Source organism: Thermobia domestica, chromosome 13 (assembly GCF_964235325.1).
Source record: "Thermobia domestica chromosome 13, izTheDome1.hap1.1, whole genome shotgun sequence".
NCBI classification, from domain to species: domain Eukaryota; kingdom Metazoa; phylum Arthropoda; class Insecta; order Zygentoma; family Lepismatidae; genus Thermobia; species Thermobia domestica.
This window is the reverse complement of record NC_137466.1, coordinates 64,753,431-64,766,685: the sequence shown is the minus strand read 5'-3', so window position 1 is coordinate 64,766,685 and position 13,255 is coordinate 64,753,431. Positions and strand designations below refer to the sequence as shown.

The following is a 13,255-nucleotide window of genomic DNA, read 5'->3' as shown; positions in this document are numbered from 1 at the left end:
TTCCGCAACCTTTTTGGTAGGAAGACTCAAGAAAGCATTTGCGATCGCGGAAATTCAAATATGGCCTAAAGGTCATGCGCCCTTGGCGATTGCCAAGTAGCAAACGTGGCCAGTCCGGCAATGCATGTAGTTTATTTGCCGCAAGACTGAGAGACTGCACAAGAAGCATAAGAAAACATGATCACAGTTTTCTATTGTATCGGGAACAGAATTAAAACAGAGAATAATTCCGTTACAGAGTTAGATTTGGTTTAACCGGAAAAGATGTTTCAGACTACAGTACGCATCAAGAGGACGCCATAGACAACATATTTCTTAACAGTAGAGCTCGAAAAGACTAGTTTTCTACGTTTATGGTAAGGGAACTGGATATTGTCTTCAAAATAGCGGAAAATTGAGCTATGGAACTTACGCGATTCAACAAAGCAGAAGTGGATTTTAATTTCTACCAGAGGATATGCTTCATGCTTTGAACTCAAGTGACACTATAGAGCCAATTTTCAATGCAGATGAAATCACTGCAGTTAAACGTACAACAGGAACCAAAAATTCTGGCACAGAAAGAAGCAAAAGAGTACAATACCACATAAGTCAAAATGGTAAAACATTATAATTGCGTGTACCAATGTATCGGGTTTAAATTGGATTCCCTCAGTGATTTTATGCAAGAGAAATATGAAAAGATAGAATTTGATTATGATAATCCTCGAGGTAGAACCTACGTAATAACCTCGCTGTCGCCTTTGCAGCAAGTGATATTTTAGAGCAAGAGCAACCTGCAGTAATATCTACAGACACACACACGATTCGCTTCCCTCAGCAGCACCCAGTGACCACTCTACCCATAAGCTGCTGCCGACACCTACGAGAACTAGAAGCAAATCTGTCGGTGATCGTTCTCTAAATGCCAAGAGAATATTAGTAAGTATACCATGTTAGCAACAGCTGCTCCTCACACTTTTTCCAGCACGGAGAAGCGCACACCGTTAACAAAGAAAGACAGACTTGTTCTGTCGGGACGCATTTCCGCCTTTCTGAATAGGTACATTCCAAGAGTGTCCTCTATTGGACTATTCAATATTGACGTTAGAACAGCTCTCCTTTCTTATTACATCTTTGATCTTGAGACTTTGTTCAGTTTACGATCAAGCTAGGCATTTAATATTAGTCAATATGAATAATACCCCTTAGTTTAAATGCTGATTAATCTTAAGCATGCTAAAGAAAATTACTAAAAACGGCAGTGTTTTCAAAGAATATTAAAAGCTGGTATAACCAAATTTAAATTCAAGTAATATAAATTCTGTATGCAGCACATAGGAATAGGCAATAGTGAGGTAGAAATAGAACATAAGGGTAACTGCCATATAAGCCATCGTAAAAGTGCTGCGCGCACGCGCACACACACACACACACACACACATATTTCTCCCATGGAGATAGCAATGTGCAGCACAAGTACTACTTTTTAAATTTAAACACATTTGCCCTGCATTTTTCGATTTCCCCTTTATGTTCACTTCACTTACGTACTTCTTACAATTAATGTTTCTCCTTTCGATGAAATCAAACTACTTTACCCAACTATCAAGTTGGAAGAAGGGATTTGAGTATTGAGTTCCTTTCAGACCTGATGCTATATGCGACGTGGATCTATAGCTTAGCGATCGAACCACACGAACTTCCACCGGGAACCGAACTCTGGTTTTCCCGGTAAAACACCAAATAATCGATTAAAAATTGTAATAATTGGTAGTTTCATGTTACCAGCGTCATGACAATTATCGCATATCGTCGGTGCATGTTTCTCTTACATACAGTTGCATGGTAATGACGCAAACCGATGTTCAGTGTATACATAGTGCTTTAAAAAATGCTCTTCGTTTCTAAATTATTACACAAAGTTCCCTCGTGGCTACATGGATAGCGTAAGCGCCTTTTACGCAGGAGGCTCGGGTTTGACTCTTGGCAGGAGCTCATCTGGTTCGGGTCTTATGTTCAGCTGTAAAGTTAATCTGATAGCATATTTCTTGTACCTCTATGGTAAATGTAACAGGGCCAAAACTACTCAATTAGCACTGTTAAGTGACCGAAACCTATGATTTGTATGTAAATCTGAAATCAAAACAAAGTGTTACGTTACAAAGCAATACGATCTTTGCAAAAGCAGCGTATTCACTGTGCACACCATCAACTAATATATGATTTAACAAAAATATTAAAATTGCAGAGTAATAGAATTCATGTGGTTTGTTTTTTAAAAAGCTCCTACTTGGACAAAAATTATGTAAGGATAATATACTTGTACCGCGTAGTGAACATTTAAAGGAATTTATAATCCCCCCCCTCTCTCTCTCACACACACACACACACACACAGAGAAAGAGATAGAGAGAGAGAAACGAATCCAAGAAGTACATCAGCAGATTAAACTTCGTGACGTCATCTTTCTGTAAGTCACTATTCAATTTGCCAATACGAGTGCTACTTGAGCCATATATTGGATGAAACTCTTGGAAACTGCGAAAATGCTGCCGGGACTAGGAGAGATGATATTGTGATAACAGGATTAGTAACAATAGAATTCAGTGTATTGAATGCAAATCTTGATTTCAAGGAAGTTGTGATTTATGTAGCATTCCTAAATGTACTCTCTGCGCATTGTGATGCCAGTTTGGCAATGTTGTTTGACTCTAATGAATAGTGGTGCTTGTGATAGACAGTTATGTTCCTATGTTTGTAATTCTGATATGAGTTACAATCTCAGCCATGTGTTTTCAATTTTGTGTAATTTCAAGCAAGTTAACATATTGCCAAGAATAGAATTTAATTTGCCTTATAAAATGTACTTACTTTAGATGATAACACCCTCTGCTGTAGTTAAGAACGTAGTGGTGTTATTTCCCGACATGTCGACAGAAGCAGATTTACTCTTCTTTGATAATTCTTCGATTCAAAGATCTCGAAGTTATTGCTTCAAACTAAAAGTTTTCAAACCAAAAACTTTCCCGAAAAAATATCATTTTGTCTTTAAATACTTGGGGGAGGATCGCACTAATATAACTGTGGGATGTCGATCAGCAAGATAAGGGTCATAACAGATTCTTGGAAATAGCTTCTATTCCCTTTCAAGGTAATCAACCTTGCACATCAGCAATTTTTTCGCATAACTGAATCCCATAACAACCATAAATGAACAAGGGGAATTTTCTCGGTCGTTCTTTGGGATTGTAGCAAATGTCGTGCCACTGTATATGATTGTCAGAATCAGACAACCAGTAGCGAGAGAGCGAGTGTGTTTCAAAATTACCTTTCCAATTTTGATCGCGTATGTCAGAAACGGGGATAGATAGAAAGGTATGGTTTGCGTATAATGTTCACATACACCTGAAATTTTGTTCTACACCATTTCCAACAAATCTCTCTTATTTAAGATTTTTGTTTGCTTTTGTCTTTGAAAGTGAAGCATTGACGAAATTGACCACTCCAAGGAGATGCCACAGTGTGTAGAATGGTAGATAGAGACCAAATCTGCCACTAGGTCCAGTGGAACTTCCGGATGCATTACAGACGCGTACCTCCAGCACATCCGAGCATCTGGTAGTGGTACACACGAGGTTCAAAGGAACCGGAAGTGTCATGAAGAGGACGTGTTTTGAACATCCAAGCATGAGTGAAACAGATGTAGACCGGGTACAACACGCATTTCTCCGGAGCCCAACCACATCATTCCGAAAAGCGTCTTGTCAGTTGCAGCCTTCAACAACCACGGTACACAGGATATTACACAAATGACTGAAGCTGTACGTCTACAGGTTGCAACTGCTGCATGCACTTCCACCTGACGACAGGCCAAAGCGCAAAGCCTTTGCAATTAGATTGTGAATCGTACTGACGAGGACCCAGATTTTCTAACAAAGGTGATGTTTTCAGACGAAGCGTGCTTTCATGTCCTGGATGGTAAACCACACAAGGTACAGATATGAGGCACCGGGAAATTGTGCGCGACAGTCCAAAGGTAACGTGTGATGTGGTCTAATTCATGATTGGGTCAGACAATTTTTCTTTGCAAAGATGTCATTCACCGCGACGGTTTATCTGGACAAGTTGGAACAGTTTGGATTTCTACAGGTCGAACACTTTCAATCTGACATCCTGCTGCAACAGGATAATGCCTCTTCTCAATGGGCCGCAATCATTAGACGGGCTTTGGACGAAATTTCCAGGTCGCAGGATTGGCCGAGGAGGACCCATTGCCTGGCTCTCAAAGTTCCCGGACATATCCCACTACTTTTTTTTTTCTTTGGGTCTTCGTGAAGGATGTGGTCTACAAGAACCCAGTGAGGGACCTGTAGGAACTGCGAACTCGCATCGGCACAGCATTTGAATGTCACGGAAGACATGCTGGGCGGAACGAATATCACTTACATATCATGCGTATTGCAGGTGGCGCACACATTGAACTCAAACGGTTACTGAAACTTTAGGTGTGTGAACATTATGTTGCAAACCGAACCTTTCTATTTATCCAAGCCCGTATCCAGGGGAGTCTGGGGGGCTAAATTTCTACTGGTCCCTCCTAAAATTTTCACGGTAGGCTTGCAAATGAACTATAATTTGGTTGGATCGCCCCCCCCCCTACATTTTTGGACTGGCTACAGGCCTGTATCTATCCCTATTTCTGATTTACATGCGAAAGTTGAACATCCCGTATGTTTCATCCATTGTAATGACTGTCTGCCACTTGAACTTGACAGTTTATTTTCATACACTTTCCTGCAGTTCAGTTTTCGTTCTGCAATGTGGCGTGAAGGTGTTGTGAACCTGGTCCTTATACACATCCAGGAGGCCAAGGAGACAAATGACGTGGCTGAAAGAGTGCGCCAGACTCAATCTCGGTTGGAGTGGTAAATTCTCGTCGGTCTGTCGACTAATTCAAGGTTCGACCTGAAATTCTGGTATCGATTTCCTTGACGGTGTAAATAAATTTTCGCTGGCCGAGATACCGCTAATAATTTACGGTTAGTTTTTATTTTATTTTATTTTATTTTTTAAATCTGCCTCCACCATCCTCAATACAGCATTTTTAAAATACAGTATAAAGCTTACTTGGTTACTGTAAACAAACTTTATGTATTTGGAACACAGTAAACCACTAGTAGCGAAACGATAATTATACACTGACGATATTACTCTATTTTCTGAATACACTTACAAGAAGTCAAGGTATTTCATAATTTGGTCTGTCGTCAGACTAACATTCTTAGTAATCCTCTTAGGCCTTTATCATGAATGAAGTATTGTTTTAAATATCTAAAACAAATGACCGTAACTTTTTTCTTTAGCATTTGAATGGTTAATTTGCTCTTCTTGTAAAGCCTGAAGTTTTAACACCTTTACTGCTCCTCAAGCTTCTTTGTTTCTAGAATATTTTTCTTCTTATCCTTATTTTTTCATCTTCTGTCTGAATCTGTCTTGATCCTTTAGCGCGCCATAGACGCATTCACTTGCATTACCAACATGTATGAAAGGTTTCTTTCATCAAGCATCTTGAAAGAATTTTTTGCTCACACACGTACCAACGTGCTGTCCAACATACTGAAAGTAGTTGGAGAAATGTGGAGGACGAGGAAACGCGTGCTTTTTCTTTCTGCAACTGCACGACCTTGGCATGCGACGGAGGAGAGACTCACGTGATTTCTTCCGCTGTCGTGATTGGCGGACCAAAATATAAAACAGCCACCTTGCATGAACGAGCCCATACACGGTAAACATGCACGCAAAAACATCAAACATGTTTTCAGAAGATTTTGAAAACTTTTAACATGAATGAACGAGGCCACACACGATCAACTTGCCTGTGGTTTTATCATTTTTCATACAAGTCGGGCTGTTTCTTCAGGCATGTGTTTACGTGTATGGGCTGCTTTTGAAGTGTTCTTATCTAAATACCTGACGTCTTCAGTAAAATACAGCAACTTCTCTAACTTTCGGAATACTCTGAATCATTTCTTCGACTCATTTTAATTTCCCTGGCCTTCACGGTTAGTGTGAACTCTGTAATTCCTCGAAGCACCTCAAGCTGATAACCTCCACCAGAAGATTTAATTAATTTATTTTTGGCGAACATTTGTGTACGCCTGATCAGGACATCTTCAGATATAGCCTTTCCGATGGTTGAAACATTCATTATTTGGTGATGCAAAAAATGTTTGTGAAAAAGTCATAATTGCCCTTCTCGATAACTATTTACTTCCGGCGGCATTTCATTAGACTTATGCAATGCCGGAACCTGCAAGCTAAAACACGACACTAATAGTGATGCTGATTACATGATTCTGGATTAACTACACAATCACAGTACCGCTGCCAAATTGGTCGGATACAAACTGAACAAGCTTCTGTATCTGCTTCCTAGTTCTGTCAAAAGTAACTACTCCCTCGAAAACCATGAGATTGAAAGGGTAAGGGGATTACAGTATTTGCGATGTTGTAGGAGACGGATTTGTTATTGATAATTCTCTGCGACTTCTTGTGGCTCTGCCTAACATTCATTCAAATTCCAATAAAATTTAATTTGAATATTACAGGAAGGAAGGAAAACAGAACAGAAACGACAATGCAACTTTTTAAGACACCTAGGGAGTAACTGGTTTATGGCTATGGTATTCACAGCTAGCAATAAAATTGTTTACCAACGAAGGCAATATAGGAACTGAAAAAGGGATTTGCTGTAAAAGCTGTATTAGGGTAAACAGAATACACCGTTGTATTTGTGCATTCGAATCATAATTTAATTCACTTGGAAAATAGTTATAACAAGATCTGAAGTACAGTTTATTAATTATATGAAAAAACAACAGAAACAGTGAAATTTTTTTTTTTTTTTTTTTTACTACAACACATACAACAACAGACCAAGGGAAAAATCTGGGTGACAAATGTAAACCATACATGTCCAGGCACACAAGCGAATAATGACTCATCAACAGTTCAACTGACCTTTCCTTGAAAATGTCAGTTATTTTCAAACCTGCCAGACCCTATTGGAAGATGATTGAGCAATCCAGATAGGAGTTTCTTTTTTTCCCTTTACAAAACATATTTTTATATAAATATATATATATTGCAGTTTTTGAATTCTAGGATGTCTGGAAAATTAAAAGAGAATAGGCAGGAGTTTGAAGGAATGGAAGTGAACTAGATTTAAATAACAAAAGGAAAACAGGATGCAGAGGATCCAGGACAGGATTAAGATGTCATCTGAAAGAACTGATGGAACTGTATGAAAGTAAGTTGTTGCTTCACTTTATCTGGAACAAATTTGAACTCTTTGAGCTGGGGGTTTACTAGAGTTACCTGCACTTTTCCTCGGTCTAACCACCATACTGACAGTCTTTATTATTTTCTTTTCTTTAAAGAAATCACAATACCTTGATTTCAGAAATTCCTGAAGTGCTGAGATGCTCAGTAGTATAATATATATATATATATATTTTCATATATATATCAATATATAATCATATATAACAATCTAAAACTACAGGTCTGCTTTTCCAGACTACTGTAGTGTAGCTTCCGAATGTGAGCGACCCACATTTGGATCTTAGACGCTAGTAACTATTTTAAAAAGATCACACACGGTATTAACAGTCTCACTTACTTCCATCCATTTCAATCTTCTTATACGCATCTTGAACTGAAAAAAACAAAAAAATAGACACTATAGTCTATGATCCTTTGTTACATTTTTTTTTGTCCAAACCATCACGTTTAAAAAAATATCCCCCTGACTACGCAGGGGTCACTGTACAGTACCATACTTAGGGTGACCTTAATATTCTTTGAAAGTAAATATCTAGTACTATGCTGAAGTACTATTAAACAGTACCACACTAACAATCATCACATTCTCGATACACAGTTCTGAATGCTTGTTTGGACCCCCCCTCCCCAATAAACACTGTTTTCGTAGTTTACTAAAGTCTTGAAGTGCTTCCCATCCCAACCCTGCAGTCTTTTAGAATTCTGGCCCTATCCTAGTCCTCTATATCCTAGGATAAAAACTAATCTCAGCTGGGTTGACCTTGGCTATCTTGATGCTGTTGCCTGGGCCGGAGAGTGAACTTCGAAGTGGAGAGTGATGCTAAAGCACTCTGCGCAGCAGCCTCTGAAGGGAAGACTGCACGAAGAGGCATTTTCCCTGTGACAACAACTTCAGCGGATAAACCAGAAAGGCAACACCACTGAGAGTCATGGAAGCAATGGACTGTGGCTCCTAAACGTGTTAGCTCCTCCAGCTGGCGCTCCGTGTCCAGTCGATTGAGTCCAGCTGGCAGACCTTGCACCGTTAAAATGCTACCTGAAATAAAGTAACGGTAATTAATATACAGACACAAGCTTGTATAAAAACATATCTACATCTCAGTCTTTTTTATAGATATACTATATTTTTACACTTGCTATCACTATTTCTTATATGTTCATATATGGGTTAATCCATCTGAAGTGGTCCAAAGTTGGTGAAAATGGTTGCTCGACCATCTCTGAAAATTATAAAAATTTCAGTGTGACGAACCATGTGTATGGGAAGGTCATTCACGTTTTCGTATGTGCAAGTGTTCCTAAATGGCGGCCATCTTTGTTGTCGGTGGAGTGCCACTTTTTGCATTTGCAAGCGTTTACGAAAACTACAGTTGGTCAGGACGTACGAATAAGACGAACACCAAACAAAACGAATGTTTACAGGAGAGACTGAGGTACACGGTGAATCCACCACTTTTGCTCCTAAATAAATATACAGAGTTGTAAACCAATACATGGAACCACCAGAAAATTACAATTTTACACGGGTTGTAGTTTGGAATGACAAAGTGGTGGGTTCATAAATTTTGTGCTGAATACTATTGCATGTAAAGAGTCTGCACAAATATCCACAGCTATGATACTACTCCCCCTTTCACCCACGACACCCATCGTCGAACTGAACCGTGGTATTAAGGTATTTAATGTATCAGCAAAGTGACATTGAAATCCAATCCTAGTTACGGAAGTTAATATGTTCAACAGGTTGCGTTATATCTACCCTAACTACATGAACTAATATAAAATAAAAGGATACTTCTGGTTGACGTGAAAAGTTGAAATTTACTTTCAAGTACTAACCCACAGTGAAATTGCCAAAAGTTACTATTTTTAATTTTTAAGGGATCTAAATGAGCCCTTTTTAGGACTTATAATCTCATATTTTGGATACTTGGAATCGGAATAAAAATTTGAAATTCGTTGTACGTTTCCATTAGTTACTCAAATCACCAAAAATAAAAAAAAGTTCAACCGTAGAGAGGTTTTATGGGGAACTGAAAATCTTCCCAATGTTATTTGTATGGGGCATCTTCTATACTCCAAAATGTTTAGGCACTTACGACGGGATTAGAATGAGGAAATTTAGTATGATTGTAGACTTCCGGGACTAACCAACAGGAAAATTGCCAATTGAATATTTTTAGTTTTTAAGGTATTTATTCGGGAGATGAAGTAATTTCCATGTTATTTAAATGAGTGTTTTCTTGTCAGACAAAATCTTATCTTCTAGATAGTTGAAATACGAAAAGAAACTTGAAATTTGGTAGAATTGTAAGTTTTAGTGGTTCGAGGCCGTAGGCCAAGCAAACGTGGGGGTCTAGGGGCGGAGTCCCCAGGTAGCCAAAGACCAGTCAGTCTATCCTATATAACGCAACTTTATGAACATATTAACTTCCGCAACTGTGACTGAATTTCAATGATACTTTGCTGATACATTAAATGCCTTAATAATGCGGTCCAGTTCGACGATGTGTATCGTGGGAGCAATGAGGAGCTAACCCCCTTACCATATAGACGTGTCAATGATCATGGAGCTAGAAAGATGAAACAAACGCCACTCGCAAGCTTTCGCATAACTGAACACAAAATAAAAGCGGGCCTAATTGCTGCCCCATGCATAGTTTTTGAGATATAGCATGAAACATATCCAAACATTAAATTTTTTCCAGGCTACGACCATCGTCACGCAGTGCTTTCTTCGCATTTTTACCATGTCCTCACTTTTTTCTCCGTGTAATATCAGTCATTTTTAATTTTTTTTTATAGTTTATTCACATATAGAATTACTTTGTGGCACAAGCAGCAATTTTTAGCACTTTGCCCTCCTGAGAAATTACGCCCCAAAAATGGCATCAAAATCACAAACTTCAATTTTCGAACCCCCATAAATCTACGGTGCCAGTAGTATCATAGCTGTGGATATTTCTGCAGGCTCTTTACATGCAATAGTATTGAGCACAAAATTTATGAACCCCAACTTTATGCCATTCCAAACTACAGCCCGTTTAAAAGTGTAATTTTCTGCAGATTTTCTGGTTATTTCATGTATTGGTTTGCAACCCTGCATATTTATTTAGACGCAAAATTTTATATTCTCCGTGTACTTCAGTGTCTCCTGTAAACATTCGTTTTGCTTGATGTTCATCTGATTCGTACGTCCTGAGCAACTGTAATTTTCGTAAACGCTTGCAAATGCAAAAATTGGCACTCCACCGACAAAGATGGCCACCATTCAGGAACACTTGTACATACAACGTGAATGACGTTATTGACCTTCTCATACACAAGGGTCATCTCACACTAATTTTTATAATTTTCGAAGATGGTCGAGCAACCACCTCTGGACCGCTTCGTACGGATTAGCCCATATATGAACCATATCTTTGATTTGATTATGTCTGAATCTACGAGGATGGTTCAGAAAGTAATGCCTCCAAGGTGATATCTTTATTTGTGTTTGACATAGTAACCGGACTATAGACAGGATGAGGCAGAATATCAACAACACTTTGCCAGCAGATGGGACAACTTTGAATTTTTTGGCGGAGGTGAGGACGTGTGGTGGTACTCCTTTGACTGACTTCGTTTCCGAGTCGTAATGGTGTATCCACGCCTCGCCGCTGGAGATGAATGCTCCTGGGGGAATAACATTCCACAGTGAGAAATTCAATGACAGCCCACTGTTTCAAACGACGTCACGACTGATACAAAGGATTGCTCCATTACTTTGGAACGAGAAGAGATAGGAATGTGAAACAAATGACATTCTACAGCTTAAACATCATTGCATTATGATGAACAGTTCCGAATGTTTGCAGTACTATTGGCCAAGTAGTGGGCTTTGAGGCATTACTTGCTGAACCACCCACGTACATTAAGACAATTATCAACTGTTTCTAACTGGTTCTTCTAATCAAAAAGTATTAGGTGATATTTGCTTAAATCCATCTGGTATGTAAATGTGGAATGTAGAATTACATATCCTCTTTTAGGATACGGATACAAGCGTTCGGACACTTTTAGTTATAACAGGAAAGGAAAAAAAATGAAAACAGCAAAGCAAACTACATTTAGGTTCAATTATTACCTACCATTTTACATAGCAAGCTATTACTTTAAACGCAGTACTAAAGAATCGTTTCACGAATACTAAATTTGGAAAATAACATTTACGCATGACTGTAATCTAACCATGAAAGTTCATGCTGAGCTCTAATTGAATTACTTTTGATCATCCTATCAACACTAATTATTATAAATGGTCAAATCACCCAGTTCGAATTTTGTTCACCTACAACCTCAGATTTCTATGAAATAGTATATAGCCATCTTTAGGAAAATCTCAGAACCCGTATTTTTTTTTTTCCTATTTTACCTCTAGTTAATTTTCAAGTATCCGAAACTTTCCTGCGTTCGACTGTTTCGTGAACGATAGGAACGGATCCAGTAATTTCTTTGTGTGGGGGAGTGGCGGGTATGGGGGCTAAGCAACTTGGAATAATATCTTTCAAGTTTCAGTATTCCCTATATTATGATAAAGCTACATGCTTATTTACTTTTATTTATTTATTTGTAGTTTAGTTATTTTTGTTTTTTTGTTTATCTTTTATTTTTTGTCCAATCCCTTGTTTTAGTTTCATGTCCTTTCTTCCTTCCCTTTCCTTCTTCAAAATTATGAAATAAATAAATCCAAAAGAGAAAAAGAGAAATCATTCGCAATGATGATACTTCGCCGGTTTTGAATGCTCACGGCACCGGCTGACAGTAAGGCGGATGAATAAATATATATTTAAAAAAAATAAAATAAAAAATAAAAAAAAAAATATTTGTAATGTATTAAAGGACAAGTCTAGTTTCGTTATATTCTGAAAGAAAAATATTTTGAATACACTGCTCATTCTATAGATGGATTGTATAGCTCTCCATGTTCCAAAATATAAGATGAGAAATGGATTGAAAATAAGTTGTATTTTTATAAGATTTAAAAAATAAAAGGGAGGACTTGCTTTCCACACGGATTCTGTTTCTTGTTCCCTCTTAACTTCTGTTCAATAAATAAAAAAAGAAGAGAAGTATCAAATTGTTCAGCTGCAGTGTCTCCTCTACGCATACAACCTGAAAATCCCCCGGAGTTGACCAACTTCTTTCCCCTCACCGGAGCTAAGGTAAATTAAACTGTTACATGTAGCTTCTATGCAGGAATGATGTCCTTTAGCAACCTCAGTGCAGTCCTCCCCCATCTTTCTTTCTTTCTCAGATTTACCCTTGGACAATTTTCTTTTAAAGGTCTATTCAGCTGATTGCAGGAATGTTTTTAGCTACATTTTCCTGCTGCAATAGGAGCGGCTCCAAAAATTTGGAAAGGAGGTAACTGGTTTTAAATGTAATAACGTACTGACTATAACATCTGTTCTACAGTTTGTTAAAAACCTCTCTATATATGTATTTCAATTTGAAGTCGATGGCTTCTAACTAGTCTGTGTGATTAGTCTATAGAAGGTAGATGTTCATTTTTGATGCCAAGAATGACGGGGTGTAATATCACAAAAACAGTGTCGAATTGTTCTTACATTTTCCAGTGTGTTAGACCTTCGCACTCAGATGGTTTCTCTCTCTTTATACAAAAGGATGATAGATTCAGAGGGAGTGCAAAATATTAGCTGCTGTAATTTTTGGAGATATTAACCAAATTGTACTAATAAGACTCAGCGCAGTTTATTGGTCTGGTATATTGACAATAAAAATACTCATGTCTCGATGTTGTTGAAAAAGCACACAGATTAACATTTCCTTTGGGGGGAAAAGGAACCCCTTCCAAATCCGTTCCTGTTTACGGAGTTATTTTTTCATTCATTCGCAAAAAAATGGAAGGTTCAGAAGAGGCGCACAA

General features: G+C 38.2%; 1 protein-coding gene across 1 annotated transcript in view; it reads right to left on the bottom strand.

The window, feature by feature from the left end:
* Window positions 1-6,767: 6,767 nt before the first annotated feature.
* enc (R3H domain containing protein encore) overlaps window positions 6,768-13,255 on the bottom strand; it is a gene marked incomplete at its 5' end in the record, with an annotated part of 313,145 nt that continues 306,657 nt past the window's right edge. Inside the window, one exon of the mRNA XM_081735830.1 lies at window positions 6,768-8,362. Within this exon, the coding sequence (XP_081591956.1) occupies window positions 8,073-8,362 (290 nt within the window). The remainder of the gene's footprint in view (window positions 8,363-13,255) is intronic.